This window comes from Anolis sagrei, chromosome 1 (genome assembly GCF_037176765.1).
Source record: "Anolis sagrei isolate rAnoSag1 chromosome 1, rAnoSag1.mat, whole genome shotgun sequence".
In the NCBI taxonomy this organism is placed as follows: Eukaryota; Metazoa; Chordata; class Lepidosauria; order Squamata; family Dactyloidae; genus Anolis; species Anolis sagrei.
Genome location: NC_090021.1, coordinates 204,839,883 through 204,863,985, shown reverse-complemented (window position 1 = coordinate 204,863,985; position 24,103 = coordinate 204,839,883). Strand labels below are relative to the sequence as shown.

The window sequence follows — 24,103 nt, the reverse complement described above, 5'->3', positions numbered from 1 at the left end:
TTGGAATAGAAAATAAAACAACAATTAATGATAGTCTTTTAAAAAGAAGATTGTCTTAAACCCCCTTGGGTATGCTTTCACAGTTACCATGTGAAAGCTTGTCCATGTCATATTTCCACAATATGCTTCCTGTGGTTTCTTACTTTTTCCATCTGGTTACACAGCATGTATGGGTACATATACATAACACACATACACAGTGTAAACTCAGATTCAGGCACTTTACATTTGTACTGATCCCACTAATGGGATTAGTGTATACCCCATTGAAAATAATGGTATTTAAAACTGTTTCATGGCTGGGTTGTGTTCAAGGGACTAAGAGTCTATTGGAATACATGACAGAAAGTCTGGTGCTGAGTATGAATTTAAATATTCTCGGGATAAACCTTATATTTACATGGCAACTTTGTGATGTTAGCCTGTGCGTGGATTTTTCCCTATCAGTTTGACTTCTCATAAGTTTTTCATTTTCTGACTGCTAGTCCTATTAGCTTGTATAAAATGTTTCCCTTTGACATGTAAAAATGATACAAGAATTAGCCAAGAAAGTAGCAAAAAACCACTGTGAAAGATATCACAAAAATTCCCCAGGCAGAAATATAACATATGTCAGCTTACAATTATTACCATTAGAACCAATTGGGAAAATTTGAACCTACTTAAAATTGTGCATGATACACATTATTCCAGTGTCTTATTTTAGAATGTAAAATTATTGATTTTGGAGATTCTTTTAAAAATTAATTTTTGATAGATGCAACAATAATAATAACAATGGTGCTAACCTTTTAAAAATATTGAGGCAGAAACTTGAACCATAAGCTTTTTACAGTGGCACAAAAACAAATTATGACTTCAAAAATTGAGGGAAATTGTTAAACATATTAAGGATGACAGGGCTTAAAAATTAGTGTGGAAAAGTATAAAGAAATGAATTAGAAAGGTGATTGTGATGGCTTGAATTTTTTCTAAGTTGCTCACATGAAATTCATTTCTAAGGCAGATTTTTTAAAAATAATTTCAATAGATTCAATTCTTAACTTATCTTATGATCATTATTAAGCTAAGCCTAAAACTTATTGTTAGGACTATGTAAAATAGATCCACTGACTCAATACGCTTTATCTCTTTGTTGATTTAGCACTGAACAATTGAATTAATGGGTCTAGTTTAGCTAAGAATAACCAATAAGAGTCAAGTCATACAGTTTTCTTGAATACATGTAACCTGTAATCCTAATGGGCATATGTAGCCTGTGATCCATTTTAAAGCCAGGAAATACATTTGGAGCAGTATCAACAACAGTGCAATCCTATGTATATAGGTTTTTGTTTTTTTAAAGTCCCACTGACTTCAATGAAACTTACTTTCATAGTACAGTATGGGTCTTTGGGTCTTTAGGCTCTATAGTGAGATTGGTGGATGGGGAAATAAATAAATGTCTCATATGATGTATATCTCCACTTAGTTCAGTTTGACTTACTGCATTAAAAGTACATATAGGATTGCAACCTCACATTCAATCTTATTATAGGAAATAATCTGACTTAATTAGTGACAAAGTTAAAGAAAATATAACAAAAATAGATTTTCAATTTAAGGTATATATTGTTGTTGCATACCTTCAAATCACACAACAACCATAAGGTGAAAGAATCACTAGGCTTTCTTGACAAAATTTATTCAGAGAGAGTTTGCCTTTGCATTCCTTTGAGAAGGTATAGTATTATTAAAATGTTAAAAGAACAGTTAAATGATTACCAAAATAATGAAGTCAAAATAATCATGTCAAAATTGTTTTGGGTTATAATAAAAGAGAGGCCCTTCTGAGTCTTGTTGATTTTAATAAAACAGAGTTGAATATTTAAAGCTGAGTTTGCCTCTCACGGAAATAAAATGAATTAATCTGACTTAAATTTAATTTTACCTGAGTAGAGTCCGTATTGTCATGTTAAGCTTAACACTGTTCAAGAAATAAAAGAAAATGATGGGCAGAGAAGAGGAGATGACCAAATTAAAAATTAAATTACTAAAATTGTGTCAAATGATGAAAACCAAGAGATTTTTAGTTACTAGGGAGGAGTTAAGTTTGGTAGTAGTTAATTACATATTTATTCCAAGTTAAAGGGTACTTTTAATTATAAAAATACCGAGCTAAAGTTTTCTTGATTGCGTTTGACTCTCTCCATCTCTGGAGTAATAGGTGTAGGAGTCCCAGTCCCTAAATTCTCTTTGTACAACACCTGTACAACAAGAAAGTGTAAAAAAAATGAAAAGCAGTTTTAAGTGTCAAATATAAAAATGCATGATCATTGTAGAAAAGGCTACCTTTGGGGGGAAAAACCACAACATAATCCCATCTCATGTCAATCTGGGTTTGTTTTAGAAATCAGGTTATATTAAAAAAAATGTTACATCAAGTAGTATGTTGACTTCAGATAGTTCCTAACAATAAAATATGTATGAGGACACAACTTAAAACTGATATTGCACTAGTTTTTGCAAAAACAAAAATGATGCTAGGAACATTTTCACATTGCTGGTTCTTCACTCTCGTCCTTATCATTGCTGTCAAAAGGTGAAGTGAATAAATCATTGGGGCAAATAGGCTGAGTATAGCAGCTGTCAGAGAGAATGTGATCTCTGCCCATCTGTGCAAAGATCTTCTTGGCCCCATTTCAATTACTCAACTATTGCCTGGATTTCACCTCTGTTGCCTCATATTAATGAGCCTGACTACAAAAGCATGGGTGCTCTTGGAAAACTTTTCTTGACAGCTTCCAACAGAGGATGGGTAGACAAAGACTTCCTTTCCTCCTGAGTGAATAAAGTAGGCATTAAAAAGTGATTGTGGACATACCATATGTTTGTGGGAGCTCAAAACATGTCCCTAAATCACCATATCTACTGAAGTACATTGTAGGAATTTATAGTTGACATAATCTCTCTTTTATGTAAGGTGATATTATAAGAAATGGGCAAATGACATGAGTGTCCGGAATGCATATATAGCCATTTGTGTCAGTTTATTCCATGAAATAAGGTATAATTCAGGTAGTTTTGTTTGGTTTTCTTCAGGAAATGTAATACAGTGGACCCTCGGTGTATGCTGTGGTTTAGTTGCAAGATATTAAACATCTGTAGATGCTCAAGTCCTATAATAGTGTACAATGGTGTAATAAAATGGGGTCCCTTATATAAAATAATGAACAAACCAAATAGCAGCTGGATAAAGCCTGGGAAGCTTTAAAATGGTGAAGGGTGGAGGACTACAGCAGGTATGGCTACATAACACATTTTGATAGACGCACACCAAAATCAAGATTTGCTTTTTTTCCTGAGTGCTTGTTTGAATTCTTGGATGCAAAACCCATGAATATGGAGGGCTGACTATACATTTTTAGAGCACATATTCGGCATAAAACACTATAATAAATGGAAATCATACAGTATTTTATGAATATTCTTGGAGGAAACATGTCACAGTTTTATTTTAATTTTGCACTGCACCAACACATGGATGCAAAAAACTATTAGAGACATTTCCTGTTATAAGGAGAGAAGGAATTCACTTTGAATATCATTTGTTTTAGTATTATTCTCATATTGAGGGAGGGGGCAGGATAAGAAAAAAATATTTTGAGGGAAAACAAAAAGAGTTAAAAATCACCACAGAACTCAAAACAAGTTAGTGTTTTTATGTTTAACCTCAATGACTGAAATTTTAGTGAGTTGATTAAATTATGAGGGAGTGATATTCAAAGTCTTGTGGAATGATTAAAATTACGTATATTTAACAAAGGGTGGTGGCTGGTTAAAAGGATTTATAGATTGATAGATGGTTCACGATATACCGAGCTAACGTTCTCCTGATTACGCTTCACTCTCTCCATTTCTGGGGTGACAGGAGTTGCCATTCCTGTCCCCACATTTTCTTTGTAAGCCACCTGTAAGGGTACAATAGAGGATCCAAAACAAGACACGAACAAAGAGACAAAATAATTGAAGATGGGTTGTGACTAGTACTATGTGGTTTTAAATCCCATGCTTGGAGTAGTACTGAAAAGTGAAAGATGGTTTAGCATAGTTACACATTATTCAATAAATGTGTGAATGAAAAAGGAAGTCAGAAACGGCATGTTAAGGGAAGCATTTGTGTGGAAGGGACAGTGTTAATTTCATTGAAGATCACATGTATGGTTTGTCATAGATCACTTTTTAAAAACAATTATTTCAATGTGCATGAAGTTGTGGAATGAAGGTTAAAGAATATCAAGGAGGGGAATGAGTCAGCGGAAAATGGCATGTAATAAGATAGAGAAAATGGAAGTTAGGATGTTATTTTTTTTTAAGATGAGTTGTTAAGGTAATGTTGATTCAATTGAGAAATACCGAGCTAATGTGTTCTTGATTGCGTTTGACTCGCTCTATCTCTGGAGTAAGCGGTATCGGAGTTCCTTGCCCTGCGTTCTCTTTGTACAAAACCTGCAGAATACAAACATCCATAAAGTTGAGAAGAAAGCTGATAACTGCTCACAAAAATCTACATGCAATGTAGAATGAAGAGCAGATACTTCTGAGGCATGTTCATATTGAACATATTAACACTGTTTAAGAATGCGAGATTGTCCAATTGAAAGTGCTTCCACTATATTTCCTAGTTTGGAGAACCCAACCCTTATACTTTGGTATTGAAGAGCTACTGAGAATTCACTCGTATTTCTGTCACAAATTTTGGTCTGAGCCACAAGTCCTATTACAGGGTAAGTCTAGTAACCAGAACTGTAAGCCTGAGATTGAATCACTACATAATTTCAGACTTGACAATTTGTTTTGTTTTGATTTTACAAAAAAAAAAATTAAAATGAAAAAAGAGCATTAAAATTATTGGCCACTTCAAAAACAAAAACAAAAGACACACTCCAAGTCCTGCATTTCACTCCTTTAAAAAAAAAAAAGGGGGGGGGGTGAAACAACATTTAGTAAAAATATCAAAAAGCAATTGATGTCAATATAAAGTTAGAAATCAGAAAATTTAGAGAATGAATGGATTATGGAAAAATGAATTTCAAGAAAAATTAGTATTGCAAAAGGCCTAGGGGAAGGGTGAAGGGGAAAAGGTCAAGAGAGGAGAAAGTAATACTTATTAGTATGGCTTCATGAGCCCTTGATGGTTTGTCACTATGTTTTTTTTTTATGAAACCCCTATGAGAATCACAACTTACGTGGCTACAATTGGAAACACAGAATTTCCTTGTTCTTCAGGCAGATTTATAGTACAGTATTACATTCACTACTGATATAAACTGTATGCGTTTTTTTACTAAAATAGAGTAATACAGCTGTTCGGAAAATGGCCAATTAATATTTTATAATCTTAATGGACAAGGGTTTTTTTGTGTCAGGAGTGACTTGAGAAACTGCAAGATGCTTCTGGTGTGAGAGAATTGGCCATCTGCAAGGATGCTGCCCGGATGTTTTACTATCCTGTGGGAAGCTTCTCTCATGTCCAGACATGAGAAGCTGGAGCTGACAGATGGGAGCTCACCCTGATCCCTGGATTCAAACCACTGACCTTTGAGTCAGCAGTCCTGCTGGCACAAGGGTTTAACCCATTGTGTCACTGGACAAGTGGGAAGACTTGATTAAGTAAGGTAGGGTAAACTGGAATTTCTGCCCAAAAGATCAAGAAAAACAGATGCTTATGTTTCAAGAAGCAAGCTGCCCACATTTCATTTGAAGTGTTGAGAATCAGTTTACCATGACCTTTTATATATACAGTATATATTGCAAGTAAATTAAAGTACATGCAGTACTTTACAGATTTGACTTTTGCGGATTTGATTATTGATTAATATCTTCTCTCTAGGATTCTCTAGTCTAGGTCAGGCCTGCACACAACCTGCAGCTCTCTAGGCAGGCATGTAGCCGGGGGGGGGGGGGGGGCTTGAGAGGCTTTAGCCCCCCTCCCGAAATTCTCAGGGTGGTCCGCGAGAAGGCCTTACTGGCACAATATATCAATACAAAAGGTTTGCTAGGGTAGATCCTCTCTCACTCAGACTCAGCACCCCCCCCCCCCAATCAAAATCCTGGCTATGGTATTGTCTCCAGGTATTTTGGACTTCAGCTCCCAGAATTCTTGGCCATTGGAACAGCTGGCTAGAGCTCCTGGGAGTGGGGGCCCAAACACCTGAAAGCACAGGTTGTGCAGGTCTGCTCCAGGTCCCACATGATTCTATGGCCAACATCCAACTATAGAGGACCTAGAGATTCCTAAAAAAGGATTTTCTTGGGTAAAGAGGGGGGAATTTATACACTATTTTCCAACTTTTTCAGGGTTCATGTGCCCCTAACTCCAGCAAATGTGGGGGGGGGGGGGTCTACTGTGAATAAATATAGAAGCCACAACCTGACAATTAATCCCACTGATAGGCATAGCTAAAATGAACTTTTGTTTGGAACTTTTCCAGAATACTTGTCATCATTGTCTAAGCAAAGCCAGATTCTCTATGCTACTGTTACTACTCCTCTCAAGGTATAAGTAGCTGTCCAAGCTAATGGAGGTTAAAATGGAATAATACTAGAGAAATGTCCTTTTGAAGATTGGTGATAATAGCCACACGTTAGCAAGGGAAAGATTTTTTTTTTTAGTAAGGTCAACAGCACACCATTACAGTTCAGCTCACACACAAATGAGCATAGGAAATATCAGCCACTACCGAGCTGATGTTCTTCTGTGTCTCCTTCACACGTTTCACTTCAGGGAGGTCAGAAATGGGAGTTCCTTTTCCAATTTGTTCTTTGTACTTAATCTAAAAAGTTGTATGCAGTTTAGAGGAAACAAGACAAAACAAAAACGACTTACATTGTGTACAACAGGGAACACAATCCATATCTCGCAAGAGAACAAATACCACAGAAAATTTGCATATTTCTTAGAGCTCAAAGCATTGCATTCACCCATGAGGAAAAGTCCTTCTTAAGAATGCCTGTGCTGAAAATTAGCAAAAAAATTTTTTTTGCGGAAATATTAAGCTTTACATCTTGTATTACAATCCAATATGAATGGAAGGGTTAATGTTAACCCTTCCATCCACATATTTTGTAATGAGAAAAAGTTTCTTCCAGCAGAATAGAAGCTTTCAATCAGAAGCAGACATAGCTATCAATCAATAAGTGTGAAATTACTTCAATTTGGAATATAATGTATGTATCCCAACCAGTGTCTACTGTAATGGGCAAGGGGTACTAGTATGCCAATGTTCTGCTTCTGGGCTTCCCTATAATTTGGACACTGTGGGAACTTGTACTAGTTAACCTCTGTTCTAATCAGTATGGCTCTTTTTAAATTGTGATGCTTGAATACACATTGTAAAGTATTTTTCTATTTCTCAAATATATTGCAATGTGTCTCAGTGAAAGCATCTCCACCATTGCTTTGTATTAACATAGCCAGTGTTGTGTTGACAAACCCTAGAATTATATGTCCAAGCAATACCTCAGGTACATCCCAAGGAGACCTTAGCCATGGGCATTATGAATGCAGAATTCATTCTCGTTGCATTACATGTTGATACAAATCAGACCGACCATCCTGCTTAGGGAAGCACCATGTCTCTTTTCTTTAATTATTGATAATCCAACCTAAAGTCAAACACCTGGGCTCCAGGGGCTCAGCAGCAAACAGTGATCTTTCTATGCATAGTGCATTCTCCACATGAACAATAAGGACATATCACTGAAACATGAAACACTGCACCACTCAGATGACAATGATGGCACCTTTGCATACAAGGACCTTTATGTTAGCGCTGCTATGACTGGATGAGGGTGCAAATTATTGGTTGGACCAAGAATTAACTAGGCCTGCTCAAAAATGGCCCTGTTCATAATTTATGTAAGGCTCATTGTTTTAATCAGGTTTCTCCACATTTCATTAAACCTGGATTAAGCCCTATAGATATAGAAACATCTCAAAGATGTAGACAGCATTCCCCAAATTACAAACAAGATAGGTTCTGTAGATTTGTTTTTAAGTTGAATTTGCATGTAAGTCAGAACAAGTGCATTTTTTAAATGTAACCATATATATATGGAGAAGAGTTAATATAGAGAAGAGTTAATACTCCTCATTCTCTGGATTTTGAAAAAAATTGATTTGCTGTGAAAATAAGGATTAGTGATAAAGCTTCAGTGGAGACACCTTTTCCCCATGATAACTCTTCCAGGAATGAATTTCCTTTCCAAGAGATAGATTTCTCTCATTTCCTGTTGTCTCGCCCCTTTTCTTAACCATGAGTTGTGTGTAAGTTGAATGTTTGCAACTTGGGGATTGCCTGTATACTGTATCTAGAAAGTATAGTTAAGTCTAGGACAATTTATTTCTTTACTTCATTTCTACCCAGCCTTTCTCACCCAAAGGGACTCAAGGTGGCTTACAACTTTACAATGCCTAATACTACTGAAACCTGTGGCATAAATGAGTGAAAATTTATTTATGTCCCTCTGCTTTGCAGTGAGATTTATGCTGGATCTATACTGCCCTATATTCCAGGAGCTTCTTATCTGCTTATCCCAGATTCTCTGGCAGTGTAGATTCATATAATCCTGTTCAAAGCAGATAAGCTGGGATCAGATCCTGGGATATAGGGCAGTGCAGATCCAGGTTTAGTCATTGCATTAGCTGAAGACTGTAAATCTAATAGACTGTGTATTTTCATAATATAAAATAGATCTATGTGTTCTCCAAGACATTTTAAGAAGGCATCTTATTTTATCCAACATGGGTGTAAGTACATAAACAACATCCAATAAACAGTATTTTATCCCTTTTACAAAACAAATTGTAAAAAACAAACAAAAAGGAAAGCAATACATTTGATAAAATCATTCAAAATCATATTGTTAAAAAAAGTCCTACCAGAGATGCTGGGGGAATAAGAGAAAAAGATGAAACAAAAATACGATGAAAAGGAATGCAGAAAAGGAAAAGAAGTTTCTTTAACATTTGTGAATTTTAAAATATTTTAACTATAGTTGTTGCCGTTATCATCATTTGGGACAAGGTTATAAAGTGAATGTAGCTACAATCTATACAACACCAAATGATGAACATTAGTTGATGAACATTAATTGTTAGACATTTCTGAATATAATATTTTAGATATGAATGTAAAAAATAGGAAGTGGAAACTAGTTAGCAAACTGTGATTGGATTAATGATGAAAGGCATTTTTTTTCATATTAGTTAAGGAAATATGTAAGTTATTCCAGAAGTGTTGTTAGGCTTAAGTGAAGTAGATGAAATTTTATGAGATGGAGCAGGTCAGGTAAAAGTGTTAAAAAATCCATTGGTTTTGTACCGTGCTTATTGCATCCTGGGTTTGTTTAATTCTCTGCATCTCAGGTGTCTTTTCAATAGCTGTTCCTGTTCCAATATCTTCTTTATATAAAATCTTAACCAAGACAACAAAATTGAGCATAGGAAACAACATTGTCACTTGCTACAGAAGGACTACAGAAAAGTGGAATCTCAAATAGCAAGAAACGCCTGGATTTTGACAAGGTCATTATAGCAAATGAATTCACACACGAGCCATGGCTGTCTATGTGAAAGAAAGAAAAACTGTGTACAAGAAATAAGGTAATTTAGTGATACTGAAGAATAAGCCAAGCCCCACTGTTCTTAATAGTGATTAGTTGGTCAAAGAACACAATACAGTAGTTCAAATCCTTGGGCTAATACAAGCCGCAAGGACACTGTTTTCAATTAGAAATATGTATTGTGACTTTCCACTGTTTTGTTGTCCATCTGTAATCTATCAATACTCATGACTAATTAAGACATCACAGATTGACAATATTTGGGGTCTTCTGGAGACCTTCATGGTTAAAACATAAGAACAACTAGCTGATTTTTTTTAAAAAGACACAGCACATGGCTAACAATCAGCTACCTATAAGAGAAACAACAAGCCTAGAAAACTACACATTAATAGCTGGCAGAGTCATGCAACAAAAACAGGGACAGACATTTCTTAACCCTCTTTTCAGTTTTTCTGAATACAACTTACTACTGGTAAACAAAACATTGCTTTAAAATGAGAAAGAGAAGGGCAAAAAGAAGTCCTCCTAATGAGAAAAATATTAGTAGCAAATGATTCTTATTCTTGCCTGAAAGAGTAAAGTACAAAATATCTCAAAGACTTAGCTAGCAGTTATGTGTTCTCCCCCCTCCCTTCAAATATGTGCCAATCCAAACTGCGTCACTAATGTGAAAGGGAGGGAGGGATGCTTTAATTACCTTTGTCTCAATTTGGACAATATAAATTGCAGGTGGAGCAGACCCCCTGATCTAGATCAGGACCACAAAGGATTAGAGCATCATTCATCACTCTTGCTCATATCCACACTATGGTTCCAAATCCAGATCAAGCCCCTGTGGCTACGTTGAAGGGGCTAGAGAGAAGCATACAGATAATATGCAAAGATCATAAGGAGTATCCCTAGCATTCAGGATGTTTCTCCTACATGGAAGTGTGAGCTAAGCTGGGATATAAGTGTGAGAATATTCAATGTGGTGTACTGTAAGGTTACCGTGCTGAAATTCTTCTGGTTTTCTTTAACTCGGAGGATTTCTGGTGTTTCATGTACAACTGTTACTTTTCCTTTGCTGTCTTGGAAATCATGTTGGTACCGAAGCTGTTGAGAGAAGATGAGGTTTAAAAAAGACTGTATTGCTCTTCCAGGAAAATTCAGCCTCGTTTGTTTATTATTTGACCTTCTGAGAAGATTCAAGAGTCATTTAATTCAGTATCTGTATCCTAACAGATGCGATTTTAACATCTCAGGCTGGCTCTACACTACCATATAACTCAGATTATGAAAGCAGATAATCCACATTATCTGTATTGAACTGGAGAATCTACACTGTCATATAATCCAACTGAAAGGAGAGAAACTGGATTTTATATGGCAGTGTAGAAGGAGCCTCGAAAGACATGACCTGACTCAGTCACTCATACACTTATAGGAATGCCAGTGGACACCGATAAGTCTGAAATGTCTCACAGAAGGAGAACATCTCTAGTACTCCCCTTACAACATTATAGAACATGGAGAATACCATGGGAGATGGATATTAATAATGTGCTTACACAATGGAGTGGAGTTTAGACTTATGGCCCACCTTGTCCTTTAATTTTTTTGAGGTTTGGTGCTGATTCCCAAGCCATTCAACCTTTATTATTATGGCAGATGCTAGTAAGGTTTATTCTTGGTTTGAGTGGGTAAGTATGCGTCTCACATACAGATTTTATGTATATCAGAACAAATTGAGATGAACAATTTGCCACCAAAGTTTCACTACTGCAAAAATGCATGCAGTGTCACACAGACAATGTTTGATTTACTTTTGCTTGATGTGATTCTGTTTAAGGCAGAAACACCTGCAAGTTACAGCACACTCACTAATGGTGACTTCTCCCACACATCAGCTAAAATTAAACACATCTTCACATACTAACATATCAAACATTTCTGCTCAAAGTTACCAAAGTCAAAGTCCATGGATCAGTGACAGTCCCTAAATCATTGACTAACTACCAGTCCCCGGTGAGTTTCCAGGAATGAAACAATTGTAGCCAATGCGCACAAATATAGTACATTGTGAAAAAATAACTGCTGGTTCCTCACATCAGATAACTTGAGAAGCACTGACTTCAATTATTTTCTGTGTAAGCTCTGTTATGAGAAAACATATAAATGTAGGTACATACCATGCTGAAGTTCTTTTGGTTCTCTCGGACTCTCTGCATTTCTGGTGTTTCTAGAACAGGCACATAGTATGACATGGTTCTCTCTGCATCCTCTTTATATTTTTTCTATTGTTCAAGATGAAAAGAAAGAAAACATTGCCACTGTTGTAACAAGACAAAAAGTTTTGTGGAAAACACACATGCATGCTCTGTGTCTAAGAGTAACACAACCATTTTCCTACATAATCAGCAGTTGAATGAAATGACTATTAGATAAAAGCACCTTTCAGTGGGAAGCAAGATGAAGTAGTAGTAGCAATAGCGGTAGTGAACATGAGCAAAACATTAAGACATCTGAGACTTCACAGCAATGTGACATCTCATCTGTGGGTTTATGTGGAAGCATCCCTTTTTCCTTTAAAAAAATAACATTTATGCCAATCACATGGCATATAAGATTTTTATTTTATTTTATTTTATTTTATTTACCAGATCCTTAATCTCACTTTCAAATATAAGAATCATTAATAAAGCTCATGTGAAGTGTATTGTATCTATGATAGCACTTCATCCCAGAATCTTCATATTTTTGGGCATGTTCAACACATGTGGCTCCAACCCCCTATTTCCCCACACCTTCTTCAACATAGTTTAGAGATTCTATTATTAATTCTATGCAGTTTGAGTGGATAATAGTGCCATTTACACATAATTTTCAGAGTATTTTCTCTCAGTTGTGCTGAGATTTATTTACATGCCTAGGTTTTCCCATTTGAGTTCCATTGTTGTGAATTATTGTTTAAAAAGAAGCATTATTTAAAAAAATAGTTTTCTCATGTATATGAAACCAACCAACCCCTCACCCTGGCAAAACAGAGACCATCATTACCTGACTATAAAAGCTCTTCACATGTTGTGCATGGATGATATCTGGAGTGTCGACAACAGTGGTATAGTTTGCTTTTTCCATTTCTGCAGACTGCTTATATTTAACCTGTTGGTGAAAGGTCACATATATGAGACTCCTTCAGTTTCGTCTCCTCGGGGAATTACAATGGTTCAAACTTATTAACTTATGTCTCTTTTCACTGACCTGGCTAGCAATGTCTGTAGCATTCTTGGCCCTCATATAATCAGGTGTTTCCAGTGCAAGAGATGTCAGACCTCTTCCCTTGATTTCCATATCCAGGGCTCTCCTGTATTCTTTCTGTGGGTCAAGAGGAGGGATATATATACAACATTACTCTGGGAAAGCTACACATGTCAAAGTATACTGCAAGGAGGACAAACATGTATTTAATGAAAGAAGGATTTAATTTTAGCAGAAAATGTTAATCTTATCACTTAGATGAGTTAGGCTTTATTTGAAATATGAAGCAATTATGAATTAACAGAATATATAATAGCCAGTGTGATGTAGTAGTTTGAGTGTTGGACCAGGTTTGTGGGAAACCAACATTGGAAACCTTGGTCAACCATGGAAACCCACCTTTGGGCAAATCACACCCTCCCAACCTAAGCAGCATGGAATGAGAAAATGGTGCTTTAATGCAAAATTTGGTGTAACGTCCATATGGGCCTATGATATTGGCATATGTACTTGTGTCTAAGTCTAGAAATTTTAGTCAAAAATTGATGCAAAAATCCAGGATCAACGTATCCATGGATAAATGTAATAATAGTATTATAATAATGCTTTATTTGTAACCTGCCTTATATTTCCCTAGGGATAAATGTAACATTTATAAATATATAAAAAAGGAACCAGCCATTCAAAAGTATCTCCAGAAAACCTATAGAAAGCACTAAGTCACTCTACTTTCTTGACTGCAATCCTATTTCTGGTCTTTTTGAATGCTAGGATGGGAAGATGCTGGTGGGTCTTTGGAATTTTTCCTTTAAGGGAAATCAAGAGGCTAGAGAGGGTTGTGTTTCTTTTAGGTTCTTTCCAGTCTCCCAGGTTAAACTAATATTTCACCTTTCACCACTCTACTCAGAGAAGTCCTCTCTATCTATCTATCTATCTATCTATCTATCTATCTATCTATATGAGTTAACACTGAAAAAAGTAGGTTGACATAGCATTGGCATTTTGCCCTCTCTGCAGAATGATCTTTTAACTTATCCGTGGATCATATCAAAATCTCCAACTTTCATCTCAAAACCTGCCTTTGACGTATTTGAGTGAAAAAAAATCACTAAAAGTATGGAAGCAATAGCTTGAAGAAAATATCACTCTGGATAGAATATTGGCTTCATGCGAACATTATAATTATAATGGCTGTTCGAGAAGGCATTTAATTAAGTGCTATAATAATGTGGTAAAGATGACTGGAATGGAACAAGGAATATGAGATTGATTACGATTCCACTATGAGACGAAGCGGATTATTTAGTGTAACTTTATAAGTGTTATATTGCTAATATGTTGTTTTGTAATTGCCTTTTTGTAAATTGCCTTTTTATGTGTTGTACACCGCCATGAGTCGCCCTAGGGCTGAGAATGGCGGTTAACAAATGCACCAAATAAATAAATAAATATAAAAGTAAAAATGATATGGATGTTTATGAGATGGAATCAGCTTCAGAAACAACCTATGTACATAATTGCTTGCCAGATTAATGTCACTTGAAGACTTGCTTACAGATCACATGAACATTATTTTCATGGTCTTTTCTGACAATACCCAAACCTTCTTGCAAACTGTTGAAATACAGCTTATTCTTGTATTATAGTTACCCCATGTTTTGGAGGAACAAATATTGGGAAAAGATAAAGACCCATCATGAATTCAATATGGTTTGGTATTAATCAAGTGCAAAAGAGGAACACCACAATGGGGTGGGGGTCTTATTCAGATAATATCAGAAGAGTCTCAAAAGCTTTATTCTACCCAGTGAAAAGCCTTACCTCATTTAAAATACAAGTTGCATTCTTTGCTCTGAGAAGCTCTGGGGTCTCATCTACAATGGTGAGACCTTTACCTTTGACACCTTCTTCCAAATCTCTCCTGTATTCTTTCTAGAGGGAGGAATAGAGGGAGGAAAGAAGAAAAACTGAAGAAACAAAAAGTGAGGAAGAAGAGAGGGAGGGTCGGGAAGAGCACTTCAAGAAAGAAAATGAAGGAGAACAAAAAAAGCAAATAGTTTTTATGGTGAAGTAGCAAACAGTTATGATGTCCAAGGTTCTGTCTGCTATACCAACACACAGAACGAGACAACCACTTTTCATGAAAAAAAGAAAAACACACAAATGGAGGTCAATGACATTGCTTCCAACGACAGGGAAACAGCGTAGTTGCCAATACAATTAACAATTAGTAATTTTTAACAAAATAAACAGACTAAAACAAAGCACAAATAAAAAAACAAAATCATGCTTGAGGTAAATGTTTAAGCCTGGTAAGGAAAGCAGTGAAAGGGCTACTTTGGTAAGGATAATTAGTGAAACTAGTTGAAAGATTCATAGCAAAAAGTAAGAGAGTAGCTGCTACCTCGCTTGCTATTTTGGTGGCATATCTGACATGTAATAAAGATGGTGTAATCTCCAGGCCGGAAAGGTTTCTGCCTTTAATGGACTCTTCATAGTCTTTTTTATATTCTTTCTAATAGGATTTGGAAAAGAAGAAGAAGGAAACATAGAATTTATTTTGGAACTGTGCAAAGTATACCAGGAAGAAGTATATTTTCCAGCTATTGTACAGTGACACGTAATAACTATTATATGCTTTTGGCAGTTTAGTTCAATATTGTTTTATAATAGTATATATTTTAATTACATTTGTCAGTATGCTTTATATGGTATTGTATTTTCTCCGGATAGCTTATTTTACAATTGTATTGAATAGTTTTATATTTTTATTGTTTCTTGCTTCCTTGTGTGTATAGAAATAGATCATTTTATGTATGCTGGTATTCTGCTATATTACAAGCAAAGCAAAGGGTATTTTTCATACTATAGCTCCCACTATTTGTTCTGGCTTAGGGATTCTGGAACATGAAGCCCAAATGTAACTTTTGTTCACCAGCTGACCACACTGGTGGTCTTTGTATAAACCAAATGCTATACTCTATTACTATCTTCGGACAGAAAGGACAGTCATAGAGTATAGTATTCGGTTTATACAAAGACCACTAGTGTGGTCAGTTGCTGAACATCCTTGTAACCACAACTGTGTCACTGCTGTATTACTTACTAGCGGTTGTTATGGTAAGTTTAAAGAAGTGAAAAGGATATTACAGTAGCTAGGAATCCTATGGGCTCTACATCCCAATATTATGTAATATGCCCAGAAAACTACTGTTATTGGGCAAAGTAAAGTATAATAATATAATATGCACATATAATAAGCTAAGAAACTTACAGTTACATTTCTCTTTCCATAAATCATGGTCAAATGGGCAATTGCATTCTGAAGGGTTGTATCATGAAAACAGTTGACAAATCCACCCAAACAGTATGACCAAGTACCTTATACAAGTATGTTTCAACCTGTATAAGTTTTACACGGGGACAGAACAATTTCCAAACTTCAGTCAATTTGTGAAATAATATTTGTGAAATAATATGTGAAACAATAAAATGGCAAAGCAATGAGGCTGGAAGGGAGGATACTTTAACACTGAATATAAGCAAGAATAGACCCCCCCCCAAAAAAAAATTTAAGTATGCAAATATAATTTATGCTTGGATGAACAGGGAGCCTAAACAATTAAACAGTCCCAGCTTCAAGCTAATATCTATTGAATATTAGTTTAGGGGCCATATATCTGAATTAATTAGCATGGGCTAATGACTTGACCAAATGGAATAATACCTGAAAACATTTCAAAAGACACTAGTAAAGAAGTTAGACAGAAATGTGAAAGCATTCCTAACCCACGTCTCATACTTTTCTACATTTAATACTGCTGTGCCAATGTAATTTTTTTTTCTAAATGTAGAATAATTGACTTCAGGCACATTAGTCACCAATAGTAAACACTGTGAAAAATTGTACCAATCCTGGAGGGCAGAAGGAGATTCTAGCTATGTCAAGGAATAAAGTTGATTATCCAGCTTGTTTAACTGCTATTCAGATACAGGAAGCAAAATCAGAGAAAGGCACTGTTATACAGCTTGGGTGCCATACTGTATAACAGTACCTTTATCTCACACTTTGCACATCTGGTGCTCTAAGGGACAAGATTGGACATGAGACTTTAGAACAATTGTGCAATGAAAAGTTAAGAGATTTAGCAATCAATAGGATGACCCACATATTATGATCAATCACTTATACAGGATTTCATTCTATATAAATTTCACTATGGCACAAAAATGGTCAAAACTTTAAACAGATTAAACACGTTTAGTATAAACATTGGAAAGGAATAGAATGACGTGAATAAAAAGACAATAACTATAACTTTGGAAACAAATATGTAGTTACCATCTCAGTTTGACATGTTCAGAGTTAATGGACTCCCACTAGCACTAGGCAGTGAAGCAGCCACCTTGGGTAGCCAATTTTTGTGAAATTTTGAGGTTAAATATTTATTATAATTGCATTTTTGCCACCAGGGAAAAGAAAAAGCAAGTATGGGTTTTGGGTTTGGGATGAGTGCTTTTTTTGCTGTTCTGCCTCAGGCTGCAAAGTGCCTGCTACTAATCATTTTTTTCCCCTTTGGCAACCATAGACTAATTTGAAATAGACATCTAACAAAATACACGGTATAGATGAACAAAGGATTGATCACTCCCTAACAGCCATACCCTCAAAATGCATCCCCATGACTAACTTTTTAAATCTGACTAGAAAAAAATACAACCACAACGAGAGTATTATGCACACATTTTCTTATCTCAAACTAGGTTGCAAAGGGGCCCTACCTCGCTTTGCATGTGCTGAGATTCCTTAGCAGTGAGGTATGTTGGTGTTTCAAAGTCCAGCATGGGTTTTCCTCTTTCCTTTTCATATTTTTCCTTGTACTTCACCTGTCAAGACGGAGGCAAATGTTATTTAACTGCACTATTGTAGTATATACAAAAATATAGAAAAGGTACTGGGGAGGGAGAAGGAAGTATTTCTCCCATCCCACCCAAGAGACTACTGTGTTCGGTTAAAAAAACCCATAAAAGTGTAATGCTTAATATAAAAGGAAGCCATGAATTGCCATTCTGAATTACCACAGTTAAGCTGGGCTTTTGTATTACTGTGGCAGCATGGTTGCTGCCTAAGAAGCATTTCTACATATGATAGAACTCATTGTGGCATCCAACATAGACAAAGTAGCAACTACCACAAGATTAATACAGCCAACATTGCTGAAATGTCAACTGGTCTGGAACATGACAATGTATGAACTTTTACCGAGTTAACATACGAATCATTTGTTTAATTGCCTGGCAGAAATGGGTGAAAATACCACAGACAATTGGAGAAAACATCAACAGGGTCTGATGTCCATTTCGCCCACTGGATTGCAGCCTTATTCTACATTTTTCTCACTGCCAGACAATCACTAAAGTGTTCTGAGGAAACAATATTAAGTGGATGCTGGGTCTTGAATGGGAATTAAAACATGAGACATACTTATCTGACTTACTATGCTCTGAAGTTCTGAGGCCTCCTTTAGATGGATCTGTTCAAGATTATCTGGAACCACATGGTAGTGACCTTTGCTCTTCTCATATTTCTTCTTGTACTGGTACTAAAGGGAACGTGTCACAAACCACCTCAATAATAAAAAAAATCTCTATCCAAACCAGCTGCCTAGGTCCAGCTGATCCAAACATTTCCATAATTAGACAAGAAAGCTGAAGTGCCATTTGAAAAAAAAAAAACAAGAAGGGGGAAAGATACTCATAAAAGAAAACAAGAATAACAAGTCCAAACCAATACTGAAGGACTTGTAATACACAATTTCTTTTTGCAATAATATGCAAAAACAAATAGGTTTTTTTAAAAAAAATGAAAACAAAAAATCAAATGAACCAATATTAAGAAGAAAGAATAAAAAACAGAGTATAGTATATTTGATACAAATAAGGATGGAAAATGCAAATGGGATCATCTTCTCTAGTTAGTATAATTATCATTCTCTGATCCTACACCAGGATGATAATCTTCAGGAAAAAGCAAATTAATGTTCAGAAGGTTTCTAAAGTAACAAAAAGATAACTGTTTCTAAATAGTAGTAGTAAGTACAAAAAAGAAGAAGAAAAGAAGAAAAAATGGAACTTGTTGTTAGTGAAAAAAATGAGTTTAAAAGTTTTAAAATGTCATTAAAATTTGGTTAGGGGTGTTCTAATACCAGTAGTTGCAAATAGATAGAGAGGTCTTGAGAATTCTAGATGTATTAATGTTGCTAGTCTACATAGGAGGATGCTCATTAGGCAAGAGAGAAGAGATCACTACCAGGTGATTTCCTAGGAACAGTCAAGGAGGAAAGCTGTTACAGAAGATGTTAGCAGAGATTATGTCAGGAAGGCAAATGGAAGAGATGGTAAAGGGAAGAGCGGGGGGGGGGGGGGGGGAACAAGATTTGCATTTAGGTAACACGCTTACAGAACTGGCAAGCTGGCTGGTGCTCAGGACATGGTTCATTGCAAGAGATTCGGACATGTCGGTCACTGGCTTGTGAAGTTTCTTCAAGTCTGTCTTATATTTAATCTATAGTAAAAAGAAAAGGGAGTGTGTAATCAGTGCTTGTATATAGAACATACCAAGGTCATACCACTGGAACAATACATGCTCATTGTGGTGACCCCAGGCATCTCCAATTTATAGTGAAAGTTGCACTAGCATAGATTGACCACTGCTGGCATTGGGTAAAGGCACATGTTGGGAAGTAAAATCGGATCCACCAGCTAACACTACCATACAAAAGGAAGAACAACTATGTGACAAAACCACATCTTAATAATGGTAATAATTCTTATGAGCTTTTATTCAACATACATTTTTGTGCACTTAAGTAAGAAATCCAGGTACTGAATTGTGAAGATGCCAGCAAAAGTGCCCAGTGTGCATTGTGATTGCCTGATGGGCACTGTAGTCTTGATGGTCTCTTTGCTGACTCTGCGATATAGTTATGTAACAGCTGCCTTCTACAGGATATACATCTTCACAATACCACAACTGGTTTCCAGCTAATAACAGCAGTAGTAATAATAATAACAATAATATAGCAACAATAACTTGGAGAAAAGAAGGCAGCAAGAACAAACTAGGTGTGGTTAGAAAACAATAGAAGTGTTCTGGGAGGCAGACTGCAGCTTTGGAAGAAGACCCAGAAAGGTTGGAAGGGAGATAGTACATTGGCTGCTGGAGTGTTGAAGTTCCTTGCCTTCACCTATCTCCAGTCTTTTTATTTGTAAATCAACTCCAATAGCACCAAACAGCACAAGTCTTCAGTGGCCACCTTCCAAAGGAAGCCAAACCTACCTAGGTAGTGGACTAATGGAACAATTCAGAGAAGTGGTGTATGTATTGTGCATCAATAATATGCTAAAAGGCTATTGCATCCGACATACCTCACTTGCAATGTTATGAGCATCTTTCAAGGTCTTGTAGATCTTGCTCTCCTTCAGGTCATATTGTGGTTTCTTTCCCTTCTCTTTGTCAAATCTTTCTTTGTATTTCAGCTAATCCAAAGAGAACAAGAATTATAATTAGTCTCAAATCATAACATTTCTTGCTGCCAAAACAGAGTCTCCCATTCAGGTTGTCAAAAGTGATCCTGATTGCAAGCAGATCAAAAGATGCATGGCATGAGACCTCTTTAAAAAATAAAGGAGATCATTACAAAGAACTTAATGCAGGAATTAAATTGACACATGCTACAATAACAAAGAGACTTTTGCCACTTTCATTCAGTGGTTGTTTCTCAGCTCCACATTTGATGTAGTATATACATGCAGGCTGTGACAGATCGAAAGGCACAAGGGCCGAGTTATTATGGTAGTATTCATTTTATTTTCCTATTATGGAAATTCATCCGCCCTGCCAATAGTAGTACAGAAAACAAAGCAACACAAAATATGACATAAAAAGATGAGTTTTTCAATGTTTTCCTGCTTTTCTTTTTGGAGACTCAGAATATCATTGGCCACACAGATTGAGTTAAAATTGGCTGTGAGAGTGTAACTCGCTCAAAGCCTCAGCCAGTGACCCTGGTGAATTGGCAAAGTTTGGCTCTTCCACAAATTCAGTTCTTCACAACAATACTGCCTAATCAAAGGGACAGGTTACATTTAGTCAAACAGATGATCAAATTATATTTTCTGGTTTTATGGTATTTTAAATAAAAGGCATTTTAAAAAAGGATAAAGATTCCACCAGATCAGGAATAAAGGATCTGTGGTGGTGCAATGGGTTAAACCTTTGTGCTGACTGCACTGCTGACCTGAAGATCAGTGGTTCAGATCTGTGAGACGGGGTGAGCTCCTATCTGCCAGCTCCAGCTTCTCATGTAGGGACATGAGAGAAGCCTCCCACAGGATAGTAACACATCCAGGCGTCCCCTGGGCAACATCTCTGCTGATGGCCAATTCTCTCACACCAGAAGTGACTTGCAGTTTCTCAAGTCACTTCTGACATGATAAAAAAGGAATAGAGGTTCTAGGGGCACATTTTACTACTAGCATCCAAAACAGGCCCAGAAAAGGCAAAACAAGTAAAAACGAGATCAGCCACAAATTCCAAGATATAAATGTCCAGTTTTGATTTTAGGATAGAGAGATGGGCATATCTTGGAGTAACCCTTAGGGGTTTCATGAAGTCCATGATTCCCACTTTACCCTCCTCAGCATCAGAAGCTCTGTCTTCTGAATTTGGTACAACAATACTGCACTTCTCATTAAAATGGTTTTTCTTCATCTTCTTATAAATAACCAATTTCTATACGCTCTTTCCTAGTTTGTAGTGGAAGGTCCCAATTAATCCTATTGTCTCACTTGGCTTTTATTAACTATTTAATCTCCAGTTTTGCTTACATAAGGACTACCACATTTCTCTTTACTTCTCTACAATGATAGGAATATTTACCCAGAATACTGGGCAAATTGCTGAGATGCAGCCAACTTTTGGGTTTCCAGAAATGGAGATTGATGCCTTTTAGTCTCAGTATGCATTGGTGGGTATAATCCGATTCCTGCACACCTAACAGAGATTTGTTCAACTGATGGACTGAAGGTCCTTTCATACTACTTCCATTATATTTATTTATTTATTTATTTATTTACTTTGCTTATATACCGCTGTATCTCAAGCCCGAAGGCGACTCACAGCGGTTCACAAACATTATAGCCCTGTATTTTATTTTAATTGGCATTACAGCATCCTGGAATCCTGTGATTTGTAGTTGGATGAGAAACTAGAGCCCCCTGGATCAGTGCTGGACTCTCAGTACCCCTCCAAGAATTCTGTAGAGTGCCATAGCAGTTAAAATGCAGCATACCATTATACTTTTGTAGTGTGAAAGGGACCAGAGTCTGTCTGCCTATGTCATGCCCAACAAAGATATTGCCGACATTTAGATTTTATAGCTGTCCCCTGCCACGCGTTGCTATGGCCCAGTCTGTGTATATGTGCGTTGTGTGTATATATATTTGTGTATATGTCTATATATGTGGAGCCTCCAGTGGCTCAGTGGGTTAAAGCGCTGAGCTGCTGAACTTGTTGACCAAAAGGTCGAAGGTTCAAATCCGTGGAGCAGGGTGAGCTCCTGCTGTTAGCACCAGCTTCTGCCAACCTAGCAGTTTGAAAACATGAGGAGGTCTTTGGAGGCTTTTAAGGAGAGGCTGGATGGCCATCTGTCGGGGGTGCTTTGAGTGTGGTTTTCCTGCTTCTTCTAATCTACTTTTAAATAACTGAGTCCAGGATCACATGGCACTTCACGTTCTACTTGCTGTGAGCTGAGTGCCCAACTTTTAGTATCCTGTTTCTTTTTGGATACTCTGCTATATTTTTGTGTAGTTTTCCCTAACATTTATTATGTTTTTCTTTGTAGTTTAATATGTAACTATTGTGTTTTCTTACTGCAATTGAAGAGAGGTCTTTGAGAGATTTTTTTCTCCTCCCCAACTTGGATGCTCGTTGTGAGCTGAGTGCCCAACTTTTAGTATCCTGTTTCTTTTTGGATGCTCTGCTATATTTTATGTAGTTTTCCCTAACATTTATTATGTTATTCTTTTTTAGTTTAATACTAGCTGTGCCCTGCCACGCGTTGCTGTGGCCTATAGTAAAACTTATCAAAGTTGAGGTAGATATCTGGACTATTATGAAAGAGAGGTCCCTACCTATTCCTTCCCCCTTTTCCTCCCCCTTTCTCTACTTTCTTCCTTCTCTACCTCTTTCTTTCTTTCCTTCTTTCACTACTTGGTTTCATCCTTCTCTCTTTCCTTCATTCCCCTTTCTTCCTTTGCCTTTCTTCCCTCTCTGTTTGCTTCCTTCTTTCACTTTTTATTTCCTTTTATTTCACCACCATCATAACAATAACAATAATGCAATGCATTGCCTCTGAGACCTGACACCTCTCCCATTCCCCCTAAAAGGGTCTCATAGGAAGAATAATAGCATCATAATAATAATAGAAATAACAACCTTTACCCGCCACGTGTTGCTGTGGTCAATCTTCCCTCTTTCTCTCCTTCTTTCCCTCCCTCCCTCCTTCCTTCCTTCCTTCCTTCCTTCCTTCCTTCCTTCCTTCCCATCTTTCCTTCTCCTCTTCTTTCTCTATCTCTTTCCTTCCTTCCCCCTTTTTCTTTCTCTTCTGCTGTCTCTCTTTTCTTTCCTTCCATCTTTCCTTTTCTTCCCTTTTCTTCTTCCTCTAACTTTCCTTCCTTCCCCCTTTTTCTTTACCTCCCTTTGTCTTTCTTCCTTCTTTCCTTCCTTCCTGTCTTTCCTAGATTTTGACAGGGCGGGAAGGGGCGGGGTGGGGTTTGGAGGTGGCCTGAAGTAAAAGGAGGTAAGATTGGGGCAGGGGAGTGATGGAGCGTGGGGTTGCGTGTGTGTTTGTACCTTGTGGGTTGTGTTATGGGCCCGGGGATTTTGGTTAAGTTTCGTTGGGGGATTTTTGAGTTTTGTTGTTTTGCCGTTTTGTGAGTGTGTTGTTGTGTTGTTTTTCATTTTGAGTAGATATGTTTGTACCTTGTGGGTTGTGTTATGGGCACGGGGATTTTGGTTAAGTTTCGTTGGGGGATTTTTGAGTTTTGTTGTTTTGCCGTTTTGTGAGTGTGTTGTTGTGTTGTTTTTCATTTTGAGTAGATATGTTTGTACCTTGTGGGTTGTGTTATGGGCACGGGGATTTTAGTTAAGTTTCGTTGGGGGATTTTTGAGTTTTGTTGTTTTGCCGTTTTG

General features: G+C 36.7%; 1 protein-coding gene across 26 annotated transcripts in view; it reads right to left on the bottom strand.

Moving 5' to 3' along the window:
• NEB (nebulin) overlaps positions 1-24,103 on the bottom strand; it is a 188,575-nt gene that overhangs the window by 13,392 nt on the left and 151,080 nt on the right. For 14 of the 26 annotated variants that reach the window (XM_060776678.2, XM_060776715.2, XM_060776799.2 and 11 more), the window contains 15 exons: positions 20,278-20,388; positions 19,310-19,414; positions 18,348-18,452; positions 17,632-17,736; positions 15,254-15,364; positions 14,671-14,781; positions 12,853-12,966; positions 12,649-12,753; positions 11,781-11,885; positions 10,600-10,704; positions 9,366-9,458; positions 6,723-6,815; positions 4,396-4,488; positions 3,858-3,950; positions 2,154-2,246 (listed from right to left, as the gene is read on the bottom strand). In XM_060776678.2, the coding sequence (XP_060632661.2) occupies positions 2,154-2,246; positions 3,858-3,950; positions 4,396-4,488; positions 6,723-6,815; positions 9,366-9,458; positions 10,600-10,704; positions 11,781-11,885; positions 12,649-12,753; positions 12,853-12,966; positions 14,671-14,781; positions 15,254-15,364; positions 17,632-17,736; positions 18,348-18,452; positions 19,310-19,414; positions 20,278-20,388 (1,542 nt within the window). The remainder of the gene's footprint in view (positions 1-2,153; positions 2,247-3,857; positions 3,951-4,395; positions 4,489-6,722; positions 6,816-9,365; positions 9,459-10,599; positions 10,705-11,780; positions 11,886-12,648; positions 12,754-12,852; positions 12,967-14,670; positions 14,782-15,253; positions 15,365-17,631; positions 17,737-18,347; positions 18,453-19,309; positions 19,415-20,277; positions 20,389-24,103) is intronic. The other 12 variants (XM_060776725.2, XM_060776789.2, XM_060776825.2 and 9 more) reach the window with 9 other exon arrangements.